At 39.7% G+C, this 26792-nt stretch overlaps 1 protein-coding gene across 3 annotated transcripts in view; it reads left to right on the forward strand.

The window, feature by feature from the left end:
• The first annotated feature begins 29 nt into the window (after window positions 1-29).
• Window positions 30-26792, forward strand: part of LPCAT1 (lysophosphatidylcholine acyltransferase 1) — a 63996-nt gene continuing 37233 nt past the window's right edge. The window contains exons 1-7 of one of the 3 annotated variants that reach the window (XM_010583558.1): window positions 205-266; window positions 6497-6824; window positions 7000-7142; window positions 8672-8886; window positions 18969-19081; window positions 20510-20570; window positions 23126-23184. In XM_010583558.1, coding sequence (XP_010581860.1) covers window positions 7009-7142; window positions 8672-8886; window positions 18969-19081; window positions 20510-20570; window positions 23126-23184 — 582 coding nt within the window. In that variant the 5' untranslated portion in view covers window positions 205-266; window positions 6497-6824; window positions 7000-7008. Of the gene's footprint in view, window positions 267-6496; window positions 6825-6999; window positions 7143-7904; window positions 7988-8671; window positions 8887-18968; window positions 19082-20509; window positions 20571-23125; window positions 23185-26792 lie in introns of those variants that run through there. The other 2 variants (XM_010583557.1, XM_010583559.1) reach the window with 2 other exon arrangements.

Genomic DNA, 26792 nt, shown 5'->3' on the forward strand with positions numbered 1-26792 from the left:
CGGGGGCCCCGCCGGTGCCCTCCCCCGCCGCCGTTACTCGGAGCGGGGACCGGGGGCGGGGACGGGACGACGACAGTAGCGGTCGCTAACGCAGCGTCCGCGCCCTCCTCTCTCTGGTTGCTGGGCCGCTCGGTAGTCGTTGCCCCGCCATGAAGTTCAGCAGCCGCGGCCGGGGATGCTGCGTGGCCGGCAGCCGGGAGCGCGGGCCGCCGCCGCGGAGTCCCTTCGTGCACCAGCTGCGCCTCAGCCCCTTGGAGAAAGCCAAGGTAGGGGAGACCGGGGCCCGGCCCCCCCCCGCCGCCGCTGCTTCCTTCCGCGGCGTACCGGCTGGCGGGCCGCGTCCTGCGGCGGGCGGAGGTAGCCTGCCGACCGGGCTTTGTGAGCCGCCGGGGGCGGCGGGACCGGGGAAAAACCGGTGGGGGTTTGGGGGGGGGGCGGCCGTGAGGGAGGCGCGGGGGCTCGCGGGGCCAACGGCCGCTGAGGCGCCCGCCGCTGGCTGGGCGTGTTCCTTAAGTTCTTCACCGCCGCTTTCTTTAAAAAAAAAAAACCAAAACCCCAAACCTATTGTTTTGGGGTGTTTTTTAAATACGGTTCTGTGTTGTTTTGTGGGTTTGGGTTTTTTTTTTTTAATTGGGGGGGGGTAGGGGAGCAGTCCCGTGGAGGCACTCTTTTCCAGCGTCGAGTTAAGGTATGCCAGGGCCGAGGCATCCCCTGCCTCTCAGGTTTGGCCCCTGGGTAAATATAAATAATCCCTGCGGCATAATTTACGCATTGTACAGGTAGCGTGAGATGACAGGAACCGGTATTAAAATGCGAATTTGCAGTTGCATGGCTTTTTGTTCATCGGTTTGTGTGTTTTTGTTGGGTTTGTTTTGTTTTGTTTTTCCTCCGTGCCACTGCCTCGCTCATCTTGCACAGTGAGCAGTAGGTGGTTGGATATTCAGAGGGCATGGCCCTTGCCTTAGCCTTTCGGTAAGATCTGGGTCAGTTGCTGGATGAAGAAATACCATCAAAGGCTCACCTAATAAGGGGCTGGCCATTTCTATTACTTTCATCACTGTAATACTTCAGTGCCTTAAAACTGTTGTTTTGGGGGCCTAACAGCCTACAGTACCTATCAACATGGAAATTAAGATCTGCTAATATTGAACCTCTCTGATCAAGGTGCTTTAGATCCAACTTTAATTTATGTTCTGAGCAAAGTTCATTGTCGCATTGCCCTGTTGCTGTCCAGATACTTAACACAAGACATGTATGGCCTGACTTACAAAACAACAGAACATGCCTTATGTTAAGTATCTGGCAGCCAAGGAATTTATAGGAGACTCCAGTGGAAAAGGTTTTTACTTTTTTAATCAAGTTTCCCAGTACGTATTCACTGGTTACTGATAGATTGTTGTTTGAATGGGTGAAGAGGTTGGTGTCATTTGCCTCATTCAGTTTATACCTAGAGCTTCCTCAATAAATCGCATAGTTGTAATGATTTCTTTTCCATGTAACCTTACTTTGTTCCTTAAGTCGTGTTTTCTATGTAATCAATGAGGCAGAAGTCTTCCAGGGAGCAGAGGGAAGCAAAGACAGCATGTGTTCATATGGACTAGGATTGTATCTAATTATAATAATAACAATATTTTAACTTGCAGTGTCAATTTATCTCTCTAATGTTGCTTTAAACTTGGTTATTTATAAGTAATTTTAAAAATACTGTTGGGAGGGCAGAGTACCAGTTCTGCATTTTTTGCAGTATTGAGTCTCATCGGAGCTACTAGCATTGCTGATCTGTTGTTAGTCCTAACAGACCTTTAGCTGCTTCACCAGCAAAGTGACTGGTTATAGAACATACCTGCCTTCTGTGTGGGCTGTCCTGTACATCTATATGAGATGTGAGCTTTGCCACTGGATTTCAAGGATTTGTTATTTTCAATGAAAACTGTAAGATGTGTTTAAAGCTCCGTAGTTTTTACAGTGTGCAGACCAAAGGAGTAGCCTCGCCAAGGAGTGTGACTTGGTCTTGCTTTTTAAGTGAGCAGTTTTTTATTGATGTACAGCGGCACAGACTTCTTTAACCCAGCCTTTCTTGCAGTCTTATTTTTGCAGTTTTATGTGAGGAAAAAGCACACAAGCTGATATACGGAACCATGATAGATTTTCTTCTTTGCCTTGATCGTGCTCTCCTAACCTCTTCACTGATTAAAAGTTATGCTCCTAGAGGCTGTTAAAGAAGAGCTGTGGAACTGTTCCACTTACGAGAAATGCTGCTCTCCCAGAGAGGGAGACTTCTTCGATGGGGAGGCTGCTTTACAGTGAATTACAGCAGTCTGCGTTCTCTTCCATACTTTCCTGGCCTGTTGCTCCGGGTTCGGTATGAAGTATTACAGCTGAACTCACTTCCTGTTCAGCTGTAGGCGCATACTGTGTCACTGGTTTTTCTATCTGCCCTGTGAATCTAACAGAGGTGAGTTCTGGGATTGCAAAGCCTGTCGAGAAAGGTTAGGAACGTGTGGGGGCTAGAGGTATGTGAAGAAGTTGGTGAGCACAGGGGACTGGGAGACAAGACTGCTTTGTCTGACAGTCTGTTTTCTGTTGCTGATGGTCTGCCAGATAGCTCCATTATCTTCACTGCTACCTCATCCCTCCCTCATCCTGCGCCCTGCAAGAGGTTAGATTAGCTTTTTTGCTCATTAATACAACTCAAAGTAAATGTATTTTAGAACATTTCAGACTGAGACTGTGGGAGTGAAAAAAAGGTAGAAAGTAAGAGGACAAAACAACCGCAAAGAGGAAGAACAACAGCAAAAAAAAATAATCCATTTGAGTGCTGAGGAACTGTTCACATCATCTTTTACTGGCTTTATTAAAACTGGGAGATAATGTGAGTGTAAAAGCAGTAAGGCTATTTAAGAACTGAGTCTCATGCTTCCTGTAGAAATGATGGTTATTTTACTCTGATCTGAGGGTGACAGCGTCGGTCATTCTTGAAGCCACCTGTTTTATTTCAGTACTACAATAAAGAGATCCTTTCTAGAAGAAAGACAGACACGATTTCATTAACCGTTAATTTTGTTCATTCGAACACCTTCTGGGCACCCATCACATAAGTCAAAGCTCTTGATTCTCGTTACCTCTGCAGAACAGGCAGAAGCATTACTGGAGCTGTCACAAAGTGTTCGTAGCATTGTTTCCCTGCCACTTCAAAACACAAAACGATGACGTTTTCCTTGCTTCCAGTGTTTCTGGCCCTTTTATTGCACCAACGCTGGTGTTCCTTTGGTGCCTTGGTGAGCTGATTTGGCTCATTAAAGCAGCATATTATTGTGTTTTTCTGTATTGTGATTGTTTTCTTTTGCTGGGATTGCTTTTCTTCACTCTAATGAGCTGTATTGGCTCATTGCAAGTTCAGATAAGTGCTAGAGCTGACTCAAGGGGAGGATTGAGGGGAGAGTGAACAAGACCACTCTCTTGAGCAGCAATGATCTGTTAGATTGTCTTAGTTGCACATGAAAATTTCTACTCCTGTATTTATCTCCATGATTGTGTCAATCGGGGAACTTGCAGAGTGGGAAAGTGGGTAGTAAAAGAATTGATGAGGGATGAATTCCTAGCTCCTTCAGTGCCATCTTTGGTGAATTGAGGCTATAGGGATGATAATAGTGAAGAAGTGAAAGTGTGGGGCAAGATGTAGTCTCTATCTGATATGTGTAAAAGAAAAATCAAAACCTCTACCATGTTAAATGTGCAGTTAATTATTGTATTTTCTTTGTCCAATATGTGACCATCAATTTGTAATAAGTCATGGAAATTTTGTTGTGAATAAACTGGTTTTTACTGATGTTTCTCACTGTACCGCTAATATCAGAGATGCATTTTTTTCAGCTTCTGTGTGCATGAGAGGTATGATACTGACTTTGAAGACAGGAAATGGAGACATACAGAAGGAGAAACAAGGGTACTCTGTGATTCTCTCGCTCAGTGCTTACCTATGTAGGACCTGATGTTTTTGAGAACTTAAAAAGGACTTAAGTTCATATTATATACCTTCATTGTAAGTTCATACTCAAATCTGAATGCAGAGTCTCTAAACAAGGAGAATGTATGATACCTATTCAGTTTAAGTGACTTGCCTTACATCAGTTTGAAGCCCTTGTGACAGAAGTGGAGTACATTTTCCCAGGGCAGCCTTCTGTTACAAGCTGTAAGACCATTCTCTCCCTTCCTGCTATTCATGGGTCTTTCACAGCATACACTGCAACTTCTGAAAAACTAAGTAGGATCCTGTAGACCAGCAAAAGTTAAATGAGCTGTAGTCAAACCCCTCTTGAGAAAATCGGTTGTGAGCTGAACCTCCCAAGGTGCAGCCCCAAATGGACCTTTAGGGTTTTCTAAATGTATCTCAAAACACAGGTGTTTACGTGTGACTTATTACCAGATAGAGTTTGTAATTTTAATAGAAAGCATGTCTGTGTGAATGTCCTAAATATGTAGAAATATGATCACCAAAATTAGATGTCTGTACAAGGTCAGAGCAGGAGCGTATGTCTCCTGCATTCTGATCTCTGACAGAGGCCAGTGAGGATGGGATCTTCTCCCTTTTTCTGTCTGACACTGTTACTGTACTTAAGTTTTACAGGATAGAAGCTTTCTTACCCAGAAAGGTGTCTGAATGTAGATGTAGACTGAACTACTTTTCAAATGTTAGTGTCTGTTGATTCCTAACCTTCTTCATGGGCCAAACATACTTCTCTCTCCTACCAAATTTCTTGTGTGGACAGGTACTGCACTACCACCTGCTAAAAAAGAGGCTGCTGTCACAGCCAGACCCCATATACCTGTGTACTTGGAACTGCTTCTTGCTGGCCATTTCCACGACTGCTGTCTCTGGACACAGAAAACCAGGAAGCCTTTTCTACACATTTATGCCCTCTTACACAAGCTTATGGATGCAACTACTGCTTCCGTTCTGTGATGTGGCTCTAAAGTGGTCTTGAGACAAAGGATTGCTACAGAGATACAAAGGATTGAACAACTGACCAGCAGTCACCTGCCATTCAGCTTTGCCCTGGTGTAGGGAGGAGACTTTGAGGAGTGGGAGAGTGTGTGAATCCCAGAGGACCGTGTCCTCACCTGCATTCTGTTTCCCTTTTTTCTTGACAGTTGGTTCTTCTCATTTTAGGAGCTTAGAAGGCAGCTGCTCTCTCTTTTCCAGTTTGCAAATGAATGCTCCCCTATTTGCTGCCAGACATGGTGGTCTTGTCTATGGATGCAGAGTTGCATGAGTTAGTATGACTTCAGTGCTCATCTGACGCTTGCAGTTTAGGAAGTTGTACTGGTTCATCTGGGAAACTAGCCTATCTAAGAAAAAAGATCCTTTTTCTTTTGATTCTGCAGACTGAGGCAGTCTACCTAGGGACTGGAATCCTGTCTTGGGGAGTGAGACCATGGTTGTTATGAGATGATGGTGCCAGTCTGAACCATCACTATAAAATCTTGACATTGCAGTGGGCTGGTAGCTTAGGGCTTGAAACTGGTGACTTGGTCTTTTCTTCTGCTATGTGTTCCCTGCCTCTACCCTAGACCTACAGATTTGTACAGCTACAGGGTGAGTTGGTTATTGAGCCGTTTTGGGAAGTGAGAGGAAGCAGGAACTGATCAATGGAAAACTGAGCTGTGTGATGACTAGATCTGCATCAGGGAAGAGAAGAAGAATACGAATAATGCTTTCCACAGCAGCCTGGAGATGCGTCAGATTAAGCACAACATGAGACAGCATCTTATGCCTCATTACTCATCCTTGCCCAGCCATTGTGATGCTGAAAAGTGCTTTTTTACCTCACCTGGTGCACCGATGAATATGTAGCATATTTCCTTTTGAATTCTCTTTCTTTACATGGCCCTTCTATTTCGTAGTGTTGTCTTCATCTTCTGCTAGCCTCCATTGTACAGCTTGAGGAGCTTTAGTGCTACCCCAGTCAGCTTCACACAGTTTTCAGTTCCCTTTCTCTCCCTTAGCCAGTCATCTGAAGCTGTATCCTCCTCCACGTTAAGAGCTTTTTTTTCTTTCTTCCTGTCCTTTGAGTGAGAAAGATGGGGACTCTTGGCTCTTGGAACTGTTTCCTGGAGCAAGTGGATCATTGCACACATAGCTGTTGTGTTTTCTGGAGGACAGTTAGGAACAACTCCAAACAGCTCAGGAAAGGCCCTACTTTGGGGAGAATTCTTCAAAAGACCGTGGGAGGAGTTCCAACATGACGTGGTTTTTGCCAAAGTTGAAGGCAGAGGGCTGACTGGCTGGGAATGGGCTCTCCAAGAACTAGAGCACTGGAAGGAGGTGCAGAGGCAGCTAGGTTCACCATGGCTTCCCAGGGGAGGATAACTTCTTGAAAACCTCTGCTTTCCAGGGGGTTGCACTTGTTATCGCAGACCTGGAACTTAAACTCGTATGCATGTCTGGGTATTTGTCCAGAGGTCTCTGCAGTGTTGTACCTGTGGTTCCCCACAGCTTCTGGTTCCAAGAACATACAGCAGAGGAACTGGTGCCTGCCCAGTCCTGGAAGATCTTTCTAGGTTGGGTCCTGTGTTGCCATGTGAATGCACCCTGCTGAAGAAGTGCACATCACTGACTGGGAGCTGCTGTGATGGACTGACTTCTCTGTAGTGCAGTAAGATTTACAACACACCCATACTAAATATTTACTTAATGTGAGGCTGCAGAAAGGGAAAAGAGCATGCGGATGTATTCACTGACAAACAGGGTCTGAAGAAGTATGGAAAGCTAAGACTGCATTAGGGTTAAAGAGTGTGCTGCGTTTCAGCTATAATTAAGGTGGGTGAGTACAAAATTGTTACGCGTACACCACAATTATTTGTTTAGAATTGAAGTGTATTCTGCTGTTTTTAACATTAGATATTTTTAAATTAAGACTTCAGATCAGTTTCTAGGAATCAGTGGCTTTTTCAGTCCAAGATTGTGTTAGAATAATGCATTTGTTTTGGATTTTGCAGATTGCCTTCATGACCTTGACTCTGTTTCCTATCCGACTCTTTTTTGCTGCTTTTATGATGTTGTTGGCCTGGCCTTTTGCATTCATTGCTTCAATGGGATCTGATGAGCAAGAGCTTGAAAAGCCCCTCTCCTGGTGGCGAAAGTGAGTCACTGCTGTGGTGAAATACTGAGAGAATCATTATTTAGTTCAGCAGTTTGAAATAGAGAAGATTGGAAATAACTGATATCTGTCCCACAGACCTGCTTTTCTCTTCAAAAGAAAAATATAAAAATTATTACTTAAACACTTTCCTCAGATGGGAAACTAAAAATACCTCAGCTATTTGATTTACCAGGTGACCCAAGAATTACAAGGAGAAAAACTGATCATTTCTGGCCTCTTCTCTTTATTGAGGATGTAGTGTGAAGCTTCACTGTGGCATCCGTCAATTTCAATTATTCCCATAGTGTCAACTTCTTGTTATGAAGATTGACAGTACAGAATGTGCCCAGATTTTGTATTCTAGATTGTTCTTTTAAACTGCTTCACCCCATTGTTTGCTAGCCTGTGATGAATCGACAAAACTTCTGTTGATTCTCTGAGGGCTTGCCCCCTGCTTTGGTGCTTATTAATAAGTCTGTGCTTGCTTTGATATTGGAATGCTAATTAAGGTAGAATGTAAAACAGTGTTTGCCCATCCATGAAAACTGCCATTTGAGGAGCAAGAAATGAGGAGTGTATCACCTATTCTGTAGAGAACTTTAAAATTAGGAGCTGGCACTAGCATGAGGGAAGCTGACTGTATTTTGCATCACAGGAGGGAAGGAGGTTGAGAACCACAGAGGCGTGTCACTTTACATTTCATTTGGAATGATATCAGTATAATAACTAAAGGAATAATGGACTGCCTTCAATCTTGCATACAGTTATTTTGAAGCTTTTTAGATTGTCCCTCCCCCATTTCATCCAGTTTTCAGTGTCAGCCTGCTCTCCAGCCTCCAATCCCTGTGAGTATAACAATTTGTGTTGTTTGGTTTTTACACTCTGTTGGTTCAAAGTAAAAGTTTCTCTGTTCATGACTGTCAGTTTAAAAAACAAGCAAACAAAACCCTACAAAAAAAAACCCAAAACCAACCACAAGACACTTTAGGAGGAGATGGGGAAAAGGGAAGAAAGTAAAATATTTCTGAAGCTCCCAGATGTGTTGTACAGGCATTCCTGTGTTTGAGAATCTCTGCCCTACATTTCTACACTGCTTTGTTTAGGTAAACTCAAACCCAAGAATCAGGGTTGTTGCATTCTAGCAATATCCTAATAGCATTTTTCAGGACTCAGTTTTAGAGCTTTTTTGGTGTTACTAGAAAACATTATTAGACATTGTATAGGAGAAACTCAACAGTCATAGTCTGAATCAAAATTAATTTAGTGCTAAAATAAATGCCAATCTTACTGTGATTAAGAAGCATTCATCTTCAGGCATGAAATGAAATTGAATGGCATCTTACCTTGAAAGTGGTCTTAAATCTGCTGAGAAAGAGAAAACAAAGGGTCTATGCAATGTTCCTGCTCTGTTTAAGTAGCATATGCTATCTATACTTTCGTCATGCTTAGCAAGTTTTTGTGTATTGTTTTTCTTTTCACTATTTTAAGGTATTTGATGGCAGCATAACTGTTTTCTCAACTCTTTGCAGGATAGTGGATATTTTGCTGAAAGCAATCATGAGAATGATGTGGCTTGCTGGTGGATTCCACTGGATAAATGTAAAAGGCAGACGGGCATTGCCGACAGAAGCAGCAATATTAACTGTGGCTCCCCATTCTTCCTACTTTGATGCCATTCCAGTAACTATGACCTTCGCCTCCATTGTGATGAAAGCAGAAAGCAAAGATATTCCTGTTTGGGGAAGTAAGTTGGTAGATACTTAATTTTTCAAGAACAATTAACAATGCTTACTTAGGAAGTTCACTGGTTGTGTATGAGAAGGCCTGAAACACAAAGAAAATTTTGCTATAATATATGGTGGGATTTTTTTTTAATGGTCTACTTTGAATGCCAATAGAAAAAATTTTGAGGGGAGCGGGGATGGATGATGGTTTTTTTTGTTCCCTTTCTCCAAAGTTGAATCATTATACAAAGTCAAAACAATCCTACAGAGCTCATGGTTAAATTTGCAGTGAAATTGCAACATTTTAAGACCCAACAAATAGAAAAGCAAGTTAGGATGGGGCTATAGAAGCAACGTGTGAGGCTCTAGAGAAAGTCCACCAAAACTTCTTTCTTGATGCGAGTTGGGGTGCCATCCCAGAAATGTGTTTTAGGAATGTTGTCTGCTCTGAATGGTACCCTGCCTTGAGGGAGTGCTGCTAATCCTTCATGCATCAGTAAGTTTGTTTCAGGCAGGGTGTGAGAGATAAGCAAGAGCAGATTGTTGTGTACTCAGATTTAGTCATAAGAAATGCAGATGTGCAAGTCAGTAGTGTTTGAATACTATCTTTGGAATTATCAGTGCAGATTCTCACAAAGGCTTGAGACACCTGTGGGGTTTTTTTGGTGCAGTTGTGCCAAAAAAATGTGTAAGCTTTTAGGCTTGTAGACTTCTAACCAAAGTCTGTGTGGAAGCATTTTGGAGAAACCCACCATGTTGTGTCTACGGATGAGCGAAGTTCAAAGAATCTTCCTGTGTCTCATTGTGTAGATTTTAAGGGTAGTATAAAAAGGACAAAAGGTTTTACTTTGGCCTTGGGTAGGGACTCTTTAATTTAAAAGTCTAAACAAAAGCTTTGACTTCCTTCACAACTAAGTGGAATCAGGCTGTTGGTGATGACATCCTCCTGACATTTCATTACACAATGTGGTTTTAAGTAGAACCTATTCAAAACCAGAAGCTGAGACACTCCCACAAATGGTGAGTGATTATATGTGGAACCGTCATGTAGGGAATCTCTTGGTATAAAGGTGTCTCCGTATCAGGTAAAGCTCAGGCCAGAACTGTAGCTGTTATCTCAGTTTCATTGAATACCTGACTAACAGATTCTAATAAAAGTTTGTGGCAGTGAAAAATCTCTGTAAAAATGAATAGATGCTTTGAAGAAAAGGATATAGGCATGTGTTTTTAAAACCAAATGTATACAAACAAGCAAAAGAAATTGAACTCTCTTATCCAGTACTGAAAGAAAATGCTGTTGTGATACAGTATGTTGACACTCCTGTACAGTATAGGTGTATCCAGGCCAACTTGGGCTCTAGGAGCAGGCCAGCCATAGAAGCAGGGGCAGATTTATCTTCTTTCTGAGCTGACTTAATTGACTGTTTAATAATTACTAGCTCAGCAAAATAAAGTAGTCCATGTGGAGCTCTCCTTTACTTGCAGCTGGACTGTTTGGAGGACCCAAACTAGATGAGGTAACTCCAAGCCATGTTGTGTTACTGAAATGTGATGAAACAGCAGAATGGCATTTGACAGAATGCCCTAATAGCTGTTTAACTATCCCACATAATAGATTCAGTGGGGACTAGTGGGAAAGCCTGAGGAGAGTCTGTAGGGATATGGAGGTTATAGTAACACTGAATGTGCCACAAATAATGCATATCAAGTAGCTCAAACTATTTCCTATATACCTAATTTAATTTTAAGGTAACTTTTAAAGGATTCAAATGAAAGTCTAGACTTAGTACGATAAATTTAAAAAATCATTCACTTGATTTTGTTCATGTGTGAGCAAAACCAGTTACAGAAAAACGGAAAACCCAGAAAACTACATATAGTGATTTGATGTAATATTACTGGAATGTACAGTGCAGTCAAGTAAATGAGTGTTTTGTCCTGTGTACCTGTATCCGCTTTATGTCATGCAGCCACAAAAATGACGTAGTCCCTTGTGAAATGTTCAGAAAAATGCCATGGAAATGAGGCATGGCAAAGTTTGTAACTGGGATTCAGAGTTCAAAAACCTTTCTTGTTTATAGAGGAATACTTATGTATGAGCAACATTAATTACAGCAGTTTGTGTTATTAAAGTAAATGGACCTTAACAGAGGGTAAGTAATCACTGTAATGATTAGTTGGGCTTAAAACGTAGTGAAAACTTTCCAGTGGAGTGAAGTTGTGATTTTTTTTTTTTTCCTTTTACTGCTTGAAAGAGGTTTTCTGTGAAGCAGATGTGCTGTGAAGCACACTACCTGTGAAGCAGGTAGTGACTGTTGTCTCCTCCTTTGACCTAGTATTTTAATTCCAATTTTATTTACACTCCTCTACATACACGCACAAAAACGTACTTCATGTTATTGGACCACTGGTATTTCTCTTATGCTATCTGTGAAAAGGTGGTCATGTTTTTCTTGGATTGCGTGTTGAATTGTCAACACTCTAGACAGTCTATTAGTCTAGAATTTATATTTAATTTTTATGTTCTTCAGTTTTGTAAATCTTGCAAACCTGTACAATCTCCAGTGAAGTTTTGGAGCCAGCCGTTGATAATCCTAACCTTGCTATCTCTTAACTGAGTCTTGTTAATAGTCATTCAGGATCTCTGGGAAGTTTTGAATAAAGTACATTCATGTAACTCTGTGAGCAGACTTCAGCATGTAAAAAATGAAACAGCAGAGGAAATTCCAAGATAATTTCTAAAGATAAGGACTTTGGGTGAAGAATAGATCTTCATCCAGAGTATCCAAATATGTTATAAATAGCTGGCTTTTTGATGTTGTGTACCAGAGGGATCAGGTGCTTTAGCAAGCACAAAAAGATCTGACTGCTAACTGGTTACCAAGATTGGTTCCAAAAGTATTTAATAGGTTTCTGGAGCAGCTGCCTGTATTATTGTACCCTTAGTTTGCCAGTCATGGAATATTAAGCTTTTGATCCACTTCTAAGTCTAGATGATTAAAAGCCTGTTCTTTAAGGGTTTGGAAGTATTCCGTGTGTGTGTGTGTGTGTGTATGTATATGAGTGTTTATTGCTTTCTGACTTGAAGGCAGCTCTCCTGGACGACACAGTCCAATTTCAGAAGCAGACTCAAGTCTTGTGACTCTTTCAGGCAACTTCCCTTTTTTTAAGAAAACAAAGGAAAGAAAAACCAAATTAATAAATGCTCTTTTGCTCTGACAGAAGAGTTATGACCTCTTCAGTTAGTGGCCAGTAGTGAAAAAAATTACCCACTTGGCACACACACTAGATTAACAAACTCGGGGGAGGAACTGCTTGCCCAATATAAACAAGCCTTCAAGGATCATTAAAAAAAAAAAAAAATCAGTATCTGGTAAGTAGAGAATGCTAGAACAGACAGAGCACATCACCATGATGCTGAGGAAGGACATATATTTCTGCACAGTAGCTTTCAGAGTTTTGGTTAAGTTGCAGATGTGAAGTTCGCTGGACCACTTTAAAGTGTGCAGCCCAGGGAAGATGACATCTAGGAATCTGTTGCACCTTACATTGGCTGAACAATTCATTCATCAGCACAGGTCCTTAAACTTTCCTGTTTTGTCTACTGGACCCTACTTCAAGTCAGGACAAGCTCTTTGCATAAATTCTGGATAGTTACACTTCACTGCCTTATTTTTCACTGGTAAAGCAACCTGGTTAAGTTATTTTTCATTGCTGAAGTGGTCAGTGCTATGGCAGAAATACTTCAATAAAAAGGAAAAGGGATTTGTCAGTAAGTATGATTTGGTGAGGATTTTGTTGGACAACTGATTCAAACATCTTCTGTGGTGTGAACTTTTAAAAACTAAGTTTAAGGTGATAAGCTAATTTAAACTTTAAGCAACTTCTCGACATCTGTAAGCTCACCCTCTAAAAAAGAAAGGAAGTTGGTACCTGTGATACAAATGGGGGGGATATGTTAGCTTAAGTTTATAAAGGGGAAGGAGGTCATTTGTACTTGGCAAAATACAGAAGAGCTATAGAATGAGAATCATACCGTGCTGTAAAAACTTATCAATTCTGTTGTGGACTTCTTTTCCACATCTAGTAAACTTACTATTTTTTGGTTCGAGCTCATCTTTTGACAGTGCTTTATAGGCCTTTCTTGAGCATCATAACTAAAAGACAAGTAATTCATTCAGCGGGATATATTTATGCTGTGGTAGCTGGGTATGTTTTCATCTTGGAATTTAAAAGATACCAAATTACTGACTCATCAGCTCTGTTATGCAACCTAATCCTCCAGTCCTCCACCCCAATTGCTTCCTGCTCCCCCCTGCCCCATACCTTCCAGAGCACACAAGAAAGAGAACCGTGGTAGACCCATAGTTCTTCAGTGAGGATCTTGCATTTAAATACTTTTGAGATTCATCAAAACAGTCCTTAAACCCCTTTTGGAAAAACCTGCTGTAAGGTGACAGCGTCACAAATTTCTTTATATGCTGTAAATCAGCAGCTTAAACACTGTTAAGGTCAGCAGCTTGAATGCCAACATCCTATGCTATGTTGGCATTGTAGACTGCCTTGAGTACACAGATGAGCTCCCTAATTCTGAGGAGCATCCTGGAGTTACTGCCAAGCTTATGCATTTCATCCTCTCCTTTTAAAAACTTTGGTTTCAAAATTCAATGTTTCCTTCAGGCTGTGGGCATCCAGATGGTCCTGCAATATTTCAGTCCTTACAGAAGCTCTCTTGGAGAGACTTAAAATAATTGCACTGTCATCTGTGTATTATAGGTATGCCTTTATTGTTTGGGTTGGAATCCTGGACTCGTTGGATTATTTTATTTTTTTCACCATAAGTTCAGTAACAATTACTTGTCATTTAAACTGCTGCTGGAGTGCCTAAACCACCATCACTGTTTTTTAAGCATCCTAGTTAATATCATTTATGGAAGTTACAAACTACAGTATATAGGAAGCCTGCAAACCAACACAACAGCCTTCATAAAATACTTTTTGAACTGACAGCAGAAAGCTAAAACATAGAGCCATGCCCTCGTACAGGTATTGCAGGTGTGAGAGCAAACAGCAATCTTTGTGATATGAAAAGGGTCTTTGTCCCTCAAGAAGTCCTTAAAGGAAAGAGATCACATTTTTAAAGACCAACCTAAATACCACAGAATTTACTTCTGTTAAAGCTAAAGAGAACACTGATGATTTACCTCCCACTACTGACCTCTCCTTGTCCTACAGACCACATGTTTCCTGCCTTTTTCTTTGGAAATATGGAGAAGTTTCCCATTAACACTGCATCTATATTAGGAATACTTGGTATCTTTCTTTCAGGTGGTCCATCTGCTAAACATTGTCAAACTCAGAAGTTGTTCTTGACACATATTTAGCTTTAGTGGTTGGTTCAGGCTTGGGTTTTAAAAGTATGTATTTCTGTGTATGATTGTTGTTCTAATAAGATACTACCAGTAACTTTACAAATCTCACGTAGAGCACCGTGACTACAGTAACACTATTTCTGTAAGAACAATATAACTCCAAGTGGAAAAGATCCTAATTTTGGTTGACTTCAGTTTTGTGCACTGATACAACTTTGTGTATTTGTGTGGGGGTTCGAGGTTTTTTTCCATTTGTAAGGTCTCTGTGTCCATATACGCAGGAAGCCATTTTATTCTGGAACCTTAGTGGTTTTTTTCCCATAACCTTAAGAAGACCTCTGAGCCTCCAGATTGCTTTTCTTCTTTTCTCTCCAGAAAAGAGCAGTTTTCATGTTAGATATTACTTTATTAGAAAAGGTGTGAGTTCAGAACTTTGTGAGTATGTTTATTTCAGTAAGGCAACTCTTAAAAACTAAGCCCAAGGTAGCACTTTTCAACCTTTAACCTTCATGGTTTTGTAAGCCCTAAATACAGAATGCACAAGAGGGCAACTGCTATTAGAAAAATAATCTGGGGTTTTTTTTCCCCATAGTAGGAAAAATGAAGGTGTAAATACTGTAAATAGATATCCCACTTTTAAGGCTGCCTGTATTACACAGCCTACCTCCATGTTAAATGCAAACAGAGCCAGTTGTACTGGCTCTATAGGCTGTCCTCTCAGTGTATCAGAGGAACATATGTGATGGGATTTTGTGGTGTTCGGGGGGGAGGCCAAGTGAAAGCCTCAGGTTCAGCATTCTCTACTTTAGCAGCAGATCTGTCACTGATGCTGTTTCTACAGTGGTGAAAATTTAACTGCCCACTCAAGAGTGTGTGTATGGATACACGTTAGAAGAACAGTATTTAGTGCCACATTGCCATTCCATGTGTTCTCTGGCACCTTGTAGACCAATGGTGATGCTGTCAGTGTAGCTTTATCTACTGTATGGTTGTAACTGTCAAGCATAATTTAAACAGTTTGTTACAATAGTTTTTTCTATTCCATGTTAAGTAGCACTTCATGTCTTGATTTGAAACAAGGTTTCTTCACCCACATTTGCCCAGAAATAGAGAGGTGAAATACCTTCTTTTTTCCTGTTATCATGAGAAGTTCGTTGACACTGATTGCATGTGTTGTTCAGCTTACCAGAAAGAAACTTTTTTGCTTGTGCGTCAGCTGGTGCTTGAAATGATTGCATGGGAGTTATGGTTCTGAAATCAGCTGGAGCTGCCACCCTGCAATTAATTAAAGCAATACTGAATTTTTGCAGTCCCTCTTAAAAAAGGCTGTTTCGTGCTAAAGCAACTTTCCATTGGTTAGCATATCTATGGCATTCTGGCTGCCCTGCAAGGCAGAGGTCTTGATGAATTACTAGCAGTACTGTTTAAATCGCAGGCACCTGCCTAAGAATGTGGTGCACAGCATGTGTCACCTGTCTTCAGGACTACTTGTAATGAGCTGAAATTGGGTATAAGAGTGACTACATCAAGTAGGACTGACACTGCTAGAGAAGAAGCTGGAATAATGATACTGGCCAGGTCAATTTTGTGAATCGAGGGATTGTCTGCCATCACCCACTAGGATTTATAATTTAAGGGTGGTTTTAATGGAGTGAGAGAAGACGGACAAGCACATCTTTTAGCATCTCTGAATACTTGAGCTGTGGTTTTCACTACCTGGTTACAATTGGTCTTGAACAGTTAAATTGATGAGCAGAGAAGGTTAAGATGTTGTGTTTATTAAGCATATTGCACAGTTCTGCTTGTTTCCTTAAGTTGTTCATTATGCCAGCTGTCTGAAGCATTTTCATGCATCCTGCTTTTTGCTCCTGCCCTGACTTTGCTATAGTCCTGCCTATTCCTTGCCTCATACTACCTTACAGTACCGTCTCCAGGCTTCACTATGTTTTGACTTGACTTCTGACCGCAGTCTCATCTTGTCCACCTATTTGGTATGTTTCTCAGCTTCTCTTTACAGACCTTTGGCCCTGCTCCTGCCCATTTTTTGCACAGATTGACTTGGTACAGCCTTTGAATTTTCAGATGCCTGTCTGTTTACTGAATGTGGAAATATGTGGTGGGAGTAAAGGTCTGTGTAGCCTTGTGCTCTGCTTTTAAAAGTGGTTATGAAAAGAGTATATGAGGAAAGGCAAGTACAGAGCTGGCCTTCCCTTGGTATGTGCTTTCAGCTTCTTACTGATGACGGAGAGTTTCAATTTCACTTAAATTGTTGGAATTAGCCACTAATGGCCTGGTAGTTGGAGTCCTACAGGATCTTAAATTGCTGTTTAATGTTAAAACAAGAATTCTGTCAGCTTTTTAGTCTGACCCCTAAGGAATTAAGACTTAATGTGATCATCCTGTCTATTAGGCTAAGACTTGATGTGGTGGGTTGAAATAGTGATGGCTTCACACATATTTGAAAGCAAGCTGATGGTTTCAAAGATAATTAAGTTCTGCAGGCTGCATGAGAATAGTGTCTGAACCATGAGAAAAGAAATGAACCTTATCTTGCAGCCTGTTTTGTGTCATGTAATTCAACAGGCAGGGCAAATCCATAGGAAAGCAAGCTTTCAGTTGTCTCTTCTTTTTCAGCATACCATAATTGTTTTTTCTTTGCACATGAGTGTGTTGCTGTTTGTGGTGTCATCCATTTGTGGGACAACTTGCAGTGTGTTATTTTGGAGGTTGGTAACATTGCAGTAGCTTGCTTTTGGGAAGGTGGTAACAGTAACCCAGGTTAACACTGCTTGCCTGTCCGGTTTTCAGATAGAGATTACATTGGTGGTTAGAGATTCAAAATTGGTAGCTTGTCTATAGTCTGATGTTTCTATCAGACTGCCCTAAGTAAAATCTATCTGCTTGCTTAATTTCATGTGTTGCAAAGACGACCCTGCTTGCAGCATATCCCCAGATAAGAGCCTCGGAGCTCTGAAATTAACTTGTTCATTCCTTGGCCTGAAGTAACCTGAATTCCATCATTTGGGCCTAATGTAAAAGAAGCTTCGGGGTGAAGGCTGAGGATATTTAAGTCTTTTTTGCTTTCTTTTACTTGATAATGATGTTTTTGCTATGGAATAGCAATTTGCAGCAGTAGGGGGAAACTCAGGACTAGCATCACTGAGAAACAAAACAGAGTTATGAAACCAAGTATGGTTTCCTTTGCAATTTTATTCTTGTTCTGTTTTTTGTTTGTTTGTTTTTATGTATCATTGTTTTGTGGTTTGTTTGGGGATTTTTTTGTTTGTTTTTTTTAACCTTCCCACAGCAGTAACCCCAGCTGGCCCACTATGATCTTTGCTCCCCTAGCAAGCACTGTTCTATGGATACTGTCTAATAGCAGGCATGTAGGAAAAAGTGCAAGAGTATGGTAACTTTTCTCTGATACACTGTGTCCTAAGCTTCCACAACTTGTGGAACAAAAGCAGTATTTCAGAGGCTGGCTGAATATTTGGGAACTTGCTGTGTGAGGTGTGACAGATTTAGTTTCACAGAACCATAGAAGGATTTTGGTGAGTTGCTGGCAAAACTGCTAGTGGGGTAACACCAGAACCAGTAGCTTTTGCTGAGTACAGGACTGTAATTCCTTCACTGTTTTTTTTCTTCACACTTTAAGCACTGGCTGATCCATTAATGCAGCAAGTCTATCCTTGACAAAAGAAGATTATACAACTAGTGTTGGCGAACTCGTCTCACAGTGGTTAGAAATGTGAAAACTGTGATTTATATTTGTATTTTAGGCAAATAGAATAGCTAATGATTTAGTGACTCTTGAACCTTCGAATAAGATTGCAAGTTACAAAAATGATAAAAAGGTATTTGAAGACAACCTGCTTGAATAAAAACATGAAGTAGTATATTTGAAGATGCTTCTTTTGTAGTGCTTTTTGACACTGCGAAAGAGTTGTATATGCTACTTATTTTGTAAGTGGGCCTTGGGTGTTCTTTTGACAGACATGCATGGAGGGGATATTGTGGATTGATTTCTGATACTTGCTCATGCTCATTTTGTGTCTGGCTATGTATAAGTATAAGGCTTCCTGGCTTCCACTGAGCCAGGAAGAAGATACCTGAGATCTGATTCATCTAGTATGAGAACAGGTGACAGCTTAGAAAACAAGCATGCTTTTTCTTTTGATGATGCTGATTCCCCAGAAAAAATAACATAATCCATGTATGAAATATCTTTGATGGTGTACCTTCAGTGAAGCTGAGCTGTCATAGAAGACAAAACCTGTAAAGGCAGTGGCAGTTTGACCCACAGGATGTCTTTTGGAAGCACTTGCACAGGGAGACTCCTGCTACTTTGCTGGGTTGGGGGTGGCTATAGATTTTGTTATTTTTGTGGGGGGAGGAAATGGCCTATAGTCAGCCACAGCTGCTTTGTTGCAAAAAACTATGCATGACACGTACAATCATGGTTTAAATTATCTGTATGTGTACTGGTCTATTAAAAATTGAACAAGTACCAAGTGCCAAAATCATGAAAATGGTTTTCCTCACAGGAATTCATGAAAATATTTCAATGAAACTGCAATAATTCAGCTGAGTATTTAAGTTTGCAGCGTAATATAGTAAAGTAGTCATGTACTTGTACCAAAATTTTTGTCCAGAGGACTGGGGGGGAATCTTTTTCAAACAAAGGGGAAATAAAGGCTGCTTTGCTTCTTTTTGTTTTCCCTCATCTTCAGCTCTAATCAAATACATCCGGCCAGTATTTGTATCTCGGTCAGACCAGGATTCTCGCAGGAAAACTGTTGAAGAGATTAAGAGGCGTGCTCAGTCTGATGGTAAATGGCCACAGGTACTGTATACTACTACTGTGTGACAGATGGTATTTGGCATTTCCAGGCTTCCGATATGCAGTTTACTTTTTTCCTTGTGGAATTCTTTAGATGGTTTGTGGAGGGTGGGATTCCCCCCTGCCTTTCTAGAAGATAGAATGTAAGATTATCTTATCTGTACAAAATGCTAGCTTTTCATTGCAGTGTGTTTCAACGGGAGACTGGGTAAGTACATGGGAAGATAGCTCTATTAAGTGATACCAAATGGACAGACCACAGCAGATTTAGAAAGTCCTCTAAGAAGGAAATAATTAGGTGCTCAGCAGAATACCTGGGGAATTATTGTGTGTTCCTGCCCTTCTCAAGATTTTGGCATGCTGTCACTGTTGGAGATGTGATACTGGCCAAGACAGCCCAAGCAACTCAGATGTTCCAATAACTGGAGTACACCTCTGTTGGACCACATGATGAAAACATTGCTAAAAAGTGGTTTAGGGTTTTTTTTTTCTCAACCTGAAATGTGACTATTTATAATGTGCCTTGGAAGAGAGTAGTGGGAGGAAAGGGATGACTACCAAAGGTGTCAGTTTCTTGAAAGCATGTGATTATTTTGAAAATTTGAAGCATTCTTCTTGTGAATTTTTTTTGATTAAGATAAGGTATGTCTTTTGCGACATTGTTACTACGACAGTGGTTACACCCAGGTACTGGACTACATAAACATTATAAACAGTTATAAACAATGTGACAGAAAGGTGATACATAGCTTTCACATCATTACTTTCATCAACAGATTTCAAAGCACTTTAAAAAGTAAATATTCTTACTTACAGATTAAGAAACTGAGTTGCAGAGCTGAAGTGATTTAGAGAATATCTAGCAGGTTTTGGCTTTTTGCTGTCTGAAACTTTTTTTTTTTTTACAATCTAACCTCTTCCTCTGAATGTGGTTCAACTTGAGTATTTTTTGCCTTGTTAGAATTCTGTTTAGATATTTTCAGCCTCTGTCATTCTGATATCTGTGCACATGCCAAGTAATAAATGCAAAAAGAAAATAACAGTCTTCCTTTTCTTAGCCTATAGGCAGGTAGCTTGGGAGCAGGAATTTTGTTTTGGTGCAAAACAGAATATGATATTTTTACCAGCACCAAAACCTTTTGTGAAAATTCTCTTGTACTCACAACTGTTTCTGATTGCTGTCAATGTTCAAATTGAATAAAATGATTATCAGAGGCCAAGAAAGAGACAAATTCACTGATAAAGACAAATATTTTTACTACTAAGACAGAACTTTACTTCTTTATTGAGCACTATTTTTTTATTACTCTGAACTGTTTTCCCTGAAAACTTTTTTACTGTAATCAGTTAATGTTAGCTTTGAAAAGATGTGTTTATAAATAAATCCACACTGAAATAGTTCTTAAAAGTAATTTTTTTTTTTATTACTAGATAATGATATTCCCAGAGGGCACTTGCACAAACCGATCCTGTCTAATTACATTCAAGCCTGGTAGGTATGATGCTCATTTCTCTGTTCTCTACAGAATGTTCTTGTATCTTCATTTTCTGAAATACCACTTGCATTGTAATTTGCTTGCTGTTGCAGAAGTTGAGTTAAAAATTGCAGTAGCATGGAATTAAAATAGAAATTTTCTGATGCTACAAAAGGATTGTAGTTCCACCGTTGAGCAAAACGGTTTAGATAATTCAGATGTTTTTTTTTCTTGGCTTGTGAGATGCATGTGAGCTGGAGGAGTAATGTTTCTTACTGGGTTTTTGTTTGTGGTTGTCTTTCTTTTTCTTTTTCTTTTTTTTTTCCTTGCCCCCTCCATTTCCTGTTTGGGGTCTGTCATGCAGCATTTAGATAACTTAAGTTTTATAGTGTATCAGTGTGTATCTATTTCAGGCTGCTGCAGCCTTTGTTGCTGTGTTGTACGTGGTTGATTCCTCTCCAACTCTTCTGTTGAGTTGCATTCTGGTGAAGGTGGCATGAGAATCTTGCCAGTATAGCACTGTTACAGAGGCTGTCATTTTTTACAATATTTTTTTAACATCCACATTCTAAACTCTTTTCAGTTACTATCACTCTTTTAGCTTATCAAATTATTAAAGGGTATAACACTGGACTTCGTTGCAGCTGTAAACTGTAGTTACAACAAGGAGAAATGCCAATATTGCAGTGAACCACCAATGTTTAATGTAAACTTGCCTTTATGATGTAGGTAGGGAGATGGTGAATGAGGAAGCTGCAGTGAGTGAGGCAGTTGTGAATGTGTTTTTTTACTCTTTCTAGGTTTCTGCCTAGCTCATTGTGTTCTGGTGTTACTGTGTGTCTTATATTTTGTATTGCGTACAACTTGCATATCGCTATTAGAATATCATGCAATGAATCAGCATTGTAATTCCTTGCACTGATTCATTTGGCTGAAGGAATCTCAGTATTGTCTCCTGAACAAACATTCAAAAAGCTTTTCTTCCTCCCCTCTCAGCTCTTTACCTTTTTAGATGAATGAGTGGTGGTTAGGAGAATATCCACTTCTTTCACTCTTTACTCTTCCTTTCCCTCCCTCTCCACCTGAATCCTGGCCATGCTTTGAAAACCAGCCTGAATCCTTCATTAAACCCCTGATTTCCTGCTGTCCCTCTGCCGTAGACATTCTAGGCACCATATACTTTCTGCCTCAAATCCCCACTCTATCTTCCTCTCCTGGTCTAGTACCTGCTGCTGTCTGTCTCTTGACTGTCTCGCTTTTCCTACTGGAACCTGCTTCTGTATCTGTCCAGCCTCCCAGAAATACTTTGCCTCAAAATTCCTCGCTTATATCAAATTACTTAGGTGTCTATTCAAGTAACTGCTTTCAGGGTGCCTTTCCCCATTCTACTCAAGTGGTCTACACTCCTTGCTCTTACTACACAGTTTTTTGGTTTTGTGTTCGTGCAAGCTAGTCATACAGGGCTAGTCTAGTTTTGTTTAAATGGTGGTCTTGTCATCTACCACTCAGATTTTTGTCATCTTTGGATTCTTTCAAAAGTTGCTTAGGGTCTTGGTTTTGGAGACTGAACAGAAAATACCACTGGGCCAAGAACTAAATCTTTGCAGGATCCCATTCAGACAACCTTCATTTAAAGATGTGTAAACTCCAGTAACTATTACTTCTTTTACAACTATGCAAGTATTCTGTAAAGCAAATGTAATGCTAAGAATACAGTATACTTCCATCGGTCAGTTCTTAATTTTAATTGAAATAGTAGGCAGAACTTAGTAAATTGCTATAAAAAACATAGTTTGAGTGAAGACTGTCTTTATTGTTTTCACGAGAAAAAGATGTTTAGAGAAATCTTGAGCAAGATAGTTATCATGCCTACCCAATCTTTGTGCTAGAAACCAGGAAAATGATTAGCAAATGACATTTATGGATCTTGTGCTACTTATTTACCAGAACTATAATTCTCATATGAAATGAAGTGATACTTCCATGCAACAGCTTTAGTTCAATAGCTTCTATTAGATTTTTCCATAGCTACAGAATAAATAAATAAGCCCTTCTGAGGGGAATTAAGGTGGGAGAAAAAAGTCAAGTTAATTCTGTTACTTCAGAGATGATAAATTTCCTATAAATCGGTGTTGCTCAGCTAAAAATAGGAAGCTGCTTTTGCATAAGAAAGCTTAAGTTCTTCACCAAAAAATACTGTTGACCACAGAGAATATATTGACTTAAATATCTTGCACATACTCATAGTTTTTAATCATTTATCAAGCTGAATTTGGTACTGGGCTTTGACTTGTGTACATAACAATTTATGTAAGTGGTAGAGGATAATTTAGAGAATGCAAGCAAGCATTCGTAATTATTTATCTTCTGAAAAGATGGTTATACATTGTCATTCTTCAGTGCTTGCTCTTTAGATTACTTTTGAGGCTACTTTTGGGTCTTATTTTTCCTCTATCAATTAATTCTTATGCATATCAGCACAGTAATTGTATAATTTTTTTCTTTACTGCAATAAATTTCTTCTGCACCAAAATGCACTATGAAGTAATGATTTGTTGTATGTGCCTTCTAGGAGCATTCATTCCTGGAGTTCCTGTACAGCCAGTTGTTTTGCGTTATCCAAACAAACTGGTAAGTTCAGCTTGCAGTAGGTATGGGGCATTTTCCTCTAAATACATTGGCACTTCTGTAATCTTTTAGGTTACATGATTAGATTTGAAGTTTGGCAAGCATTAGTAAATGCTTATTGGCTAAGTATGTGTTGCTTAAGCCTCTAGCAATATAAATAGTCTTAACTGAGATAGTTTAAATGTTTCTGCTTTTATTAGGTTACTCTTTTAAAACAGTGCTCTGAAAGTTACTGAGGTTGTTACAGGAAGTACTGTACAAATGACAAGACAAATGTCAATTTCTGCCTTGGATCTGTGTTCCCATGTGCTCCGTGTTCCTACAGTGTGGGCTGGAGAGTTTTTTTAGTATAATTTATTGCTGGAAGATGCTTCTGCACCTCCTGCCTGTGGGGTTGTTAGTCACAAATTAATGCAACTAGATAAATGATAATAGAATAATGTTTGGGGGACCTCGTCACCTTTATAAGGTGTCTCAGTGTCTGGTTTACATTCACTATGCACTTGGCTAAGGAATGCTAGACACTAGCTAATTTGGAGTAGTCCTTCAATATAAATCAGATTCATGTAAATTATATGTGCAAATTATAGTGTTTATTTACAATATCTAAATTAAACAATCATTACAAATGCTTGTAAAGATATAGGGAAACAAATGAAGATAAAGCTTACTTCATCTACTTCCAGACCAAGCCTACAGGAAAGCACAGAAGAGGTGGTGGGGGTTTTTTTATATTATTATTATTATTCATTTTACCTCATGTAGATACTTTCCTATTGTACTGCAGCCAGAATCCTGTCTGTCTACATTCCTCAGTTAAATAGAAGATGCTTCCTAGTGAACTTTGCTAGCTTTTATACTTGAAGTTTCTTTTTGAGCACTGTTAGGCTATTTTCAGGTCCAGTCTGTCTCCTTCTAAAATATAAGTTATTTAGGGGAGTGTGGGAGGAGTGTCAGAAGTAAAATAAGGACTGCCTTGCCTCTTTGCTGATGCATGTCACATCAGAAGATCTCATGTAGTCTCTCTTTGACTAACCCTTTAACAACCCCTTGATCTAAGGAGTTCATTTCTTCTTGGTACCCAAGTGCTTATGTTTTAAAGTGTTTCCATCCATTGTTCTTTCTGTCAGTTTGCAGGTTGATACAAAACATACGCTTGATTAAAAAAGAAAATAACCTAAGCAAAGTTAATACACATAGAACACCATTTGCTCTTGACTGAGACAAGGTGTGATGGCAGTCAACTAGTTTGCAGTAACAAACCCCAAAATTATCCTTGCGGATGCTGTGACAAGTCTAGCAGTCTGTTACGCTCTCATAGTATTAAGTGCATTGTAGCAGTTTGCCTGGAACTTTTCATTACATAATTGTTTTATTTTCAGGAAGAAAGATTCTTTTCTAAAAATATTTTTAAACCTTTATTGCACTACCAGTTTAAATTGCAAATATGCACATGCCTTATGTCATACTTAATATACCTTGTTACTTTTGGTTAATATTAAACTTATTTATAACAATATAAAGCTATCAAACATTAATTTGCAAATGTTAAAAAATTCATCTTCATCCTGAAATGTCCTTATTGCCTGTAGTACATAATATGCGATGTTTGTCAACTAATATTAAATGTCCCTAATACTCTATTAACGGAAATTGTGAGCTTTTTGCAGTGAAGTAAATCAATGTAAATTTTAATGAAAATTTTCGTAATTTTTTTATATTACTGCAAAATGTTGTAAAAGAAACTGTAAATATTTATATAGATATCCATTGGACTTCGCCTGAATCTGTGTATGAAACTTTACTTTTTCCTACTACTTTTAATTGCTGTAAAACAGTTAGTTTTCAGTGCCTTACTGAGTCATTTAACCTCCTAAGGTCTACTTCCACTAAGCATTAATGGGGGGATGATAATTGCTATTAGTATTTGATTTTTAGATTATCTTGGGGGCTGCAGAAGAGTTGCAGCAAAGTTAGAATGAGGAGAAGGAAGGAGGAGGAGTATGATGTGATACATGAAGGTGAGATTTATTTTGGTTAGGATGCAGTTAAGAGTTAGGTAGCAAGCAAGAGTCGGGAGAGAACATTGTTTTTCATACGCTAAGGCAGCATTTCTAGCAAACTTTAATTGTCTCTGGCTTTCTGTTTGTTGTCTTGTTTGACTGCTGGATATTATAATTTTAGGTTTAGAAAGTAATTTCTTAAGATCTTCGCTTAGCCTGTGAATTCCAGATATGCACTGTGTGCAGTCACCCCACTGCTTTTAGCTTGAACTGCCTGCTCTGATCTACCTTCAGAGCTCTGAGTTCCACAGTACAGATGCAAACAGTCTTGGACTTGAGTGCAGCTGACTGTTCTGGGAGGCTTTTTGAGATCAGAGCCTGGGGTGAGTGTAGTAGGTATGTGCACTCTTACATGTTTCTTTCTTTGTACTCTGTTCAAGAACTAGGTAAAGTACTACTGTTTGGCAGTGGACTGAAAAGTGGCAAAAGTGATGATGATAAATTCAGTTCTTTTCTAGCAAATAAATCTAGTTCTGGTTGCCATGAAGAACTCTTTCTAGTCAGGGTTGCCCTCTGAATACCTTTCTTCTTTGGGCTTGGGATTGTTTGCAGTAGATGATGCCTCTAGTCCTGTATCAATGTTTCTTTAGGAGTAGTATGTTAGTATGTTGCTCCCCTTGATGCATGAGCAGAAAGAAATTGTTAAGGTTTAAAGTATTGTTTAGACCTGAAATTCAAAATTTGCTTCTGTTTATCTAGTTTGGTAGTATTTTCCCTATTGGATGCTTGACAGCTATTACCTACATTTTAATTAAAATAAATGCTCTGTCTCCGTCCATAGGTTCTGCAGCAATCCTTTTTGCAATTCACTTGTACACACGAAGAATTTTAGTGTAAAGCATTTCCTTCTGTCAGAGTGCTGGTGATTACGAAAGGCTATATACCTGTTTAAATATCACAGAGCCATTTAAAATATATTTTTATGTCCCAGTGTCTTCCACAGGTAACTGTGCTATTTGATAAGAGGTTTGGCAGCATCTCTTGTGCAGCTTTGTTGTGTCAGGGTTGACTGAGCATGTAAAAACACAGCCTATCTGCTGTTTGAAGCTTGGCATGATTCTCAGTATCTTCTTGTGTCAAATACAAATTATATGGAAGATCTACTTCCACACAATTCAAAGGATTCATTATCTAGATACAAAAGTTTCAAAGTGTACTCAGAATGCTATCGAAGTGAATGCTGTCCATAAGCATAAGCCAGTAGCTGTGATAAAATATAGAAGGTATCTAAACTAGGTATAGAAAATACCACTTCCTCTCTTCTGCTTGCTGATTTTTATCATTAAAATATTGGATATGCTGGCAGGAGTCTCCTGCAAAATAGGTCTGCCTCTTGCAGACCAGAAACCTGTTTTCCACTACATGGCACTTAGTCGTCATCCCTGCTGCATCCTGATGTTCTTGATGAGAAAAAGCATGCATGTCTGCTGTGACATTCATATTAGGAATTTCTCGCAGGATTGTTGATAGATACGTGGCTTATTTGAGTTTGTCATGCCAGCTAGCCAGCACAATGGCTGGATTCTGAAAATACCTATTTGCTGTGCA

Source organism: Haliaeetus leucocephalus, unplaced genomic scaffold, assembly GCF_000737465.1.
Source record: "Haliaeetus leucocephalus isolate CR32 unplaced genomic scaffold, Haliaeetus_leucocephalus-4.0 Scaffold915, whole genome shotgun sequence".
In the NCBI taxonomy this organism is placed as follows: domain Eukaryota; kingdom Metazoa; phylum Chordata; class Aves; order Accipitriformes; family Accipitridae; genus Haliaeetus; species Haliaeetus leucocephalus.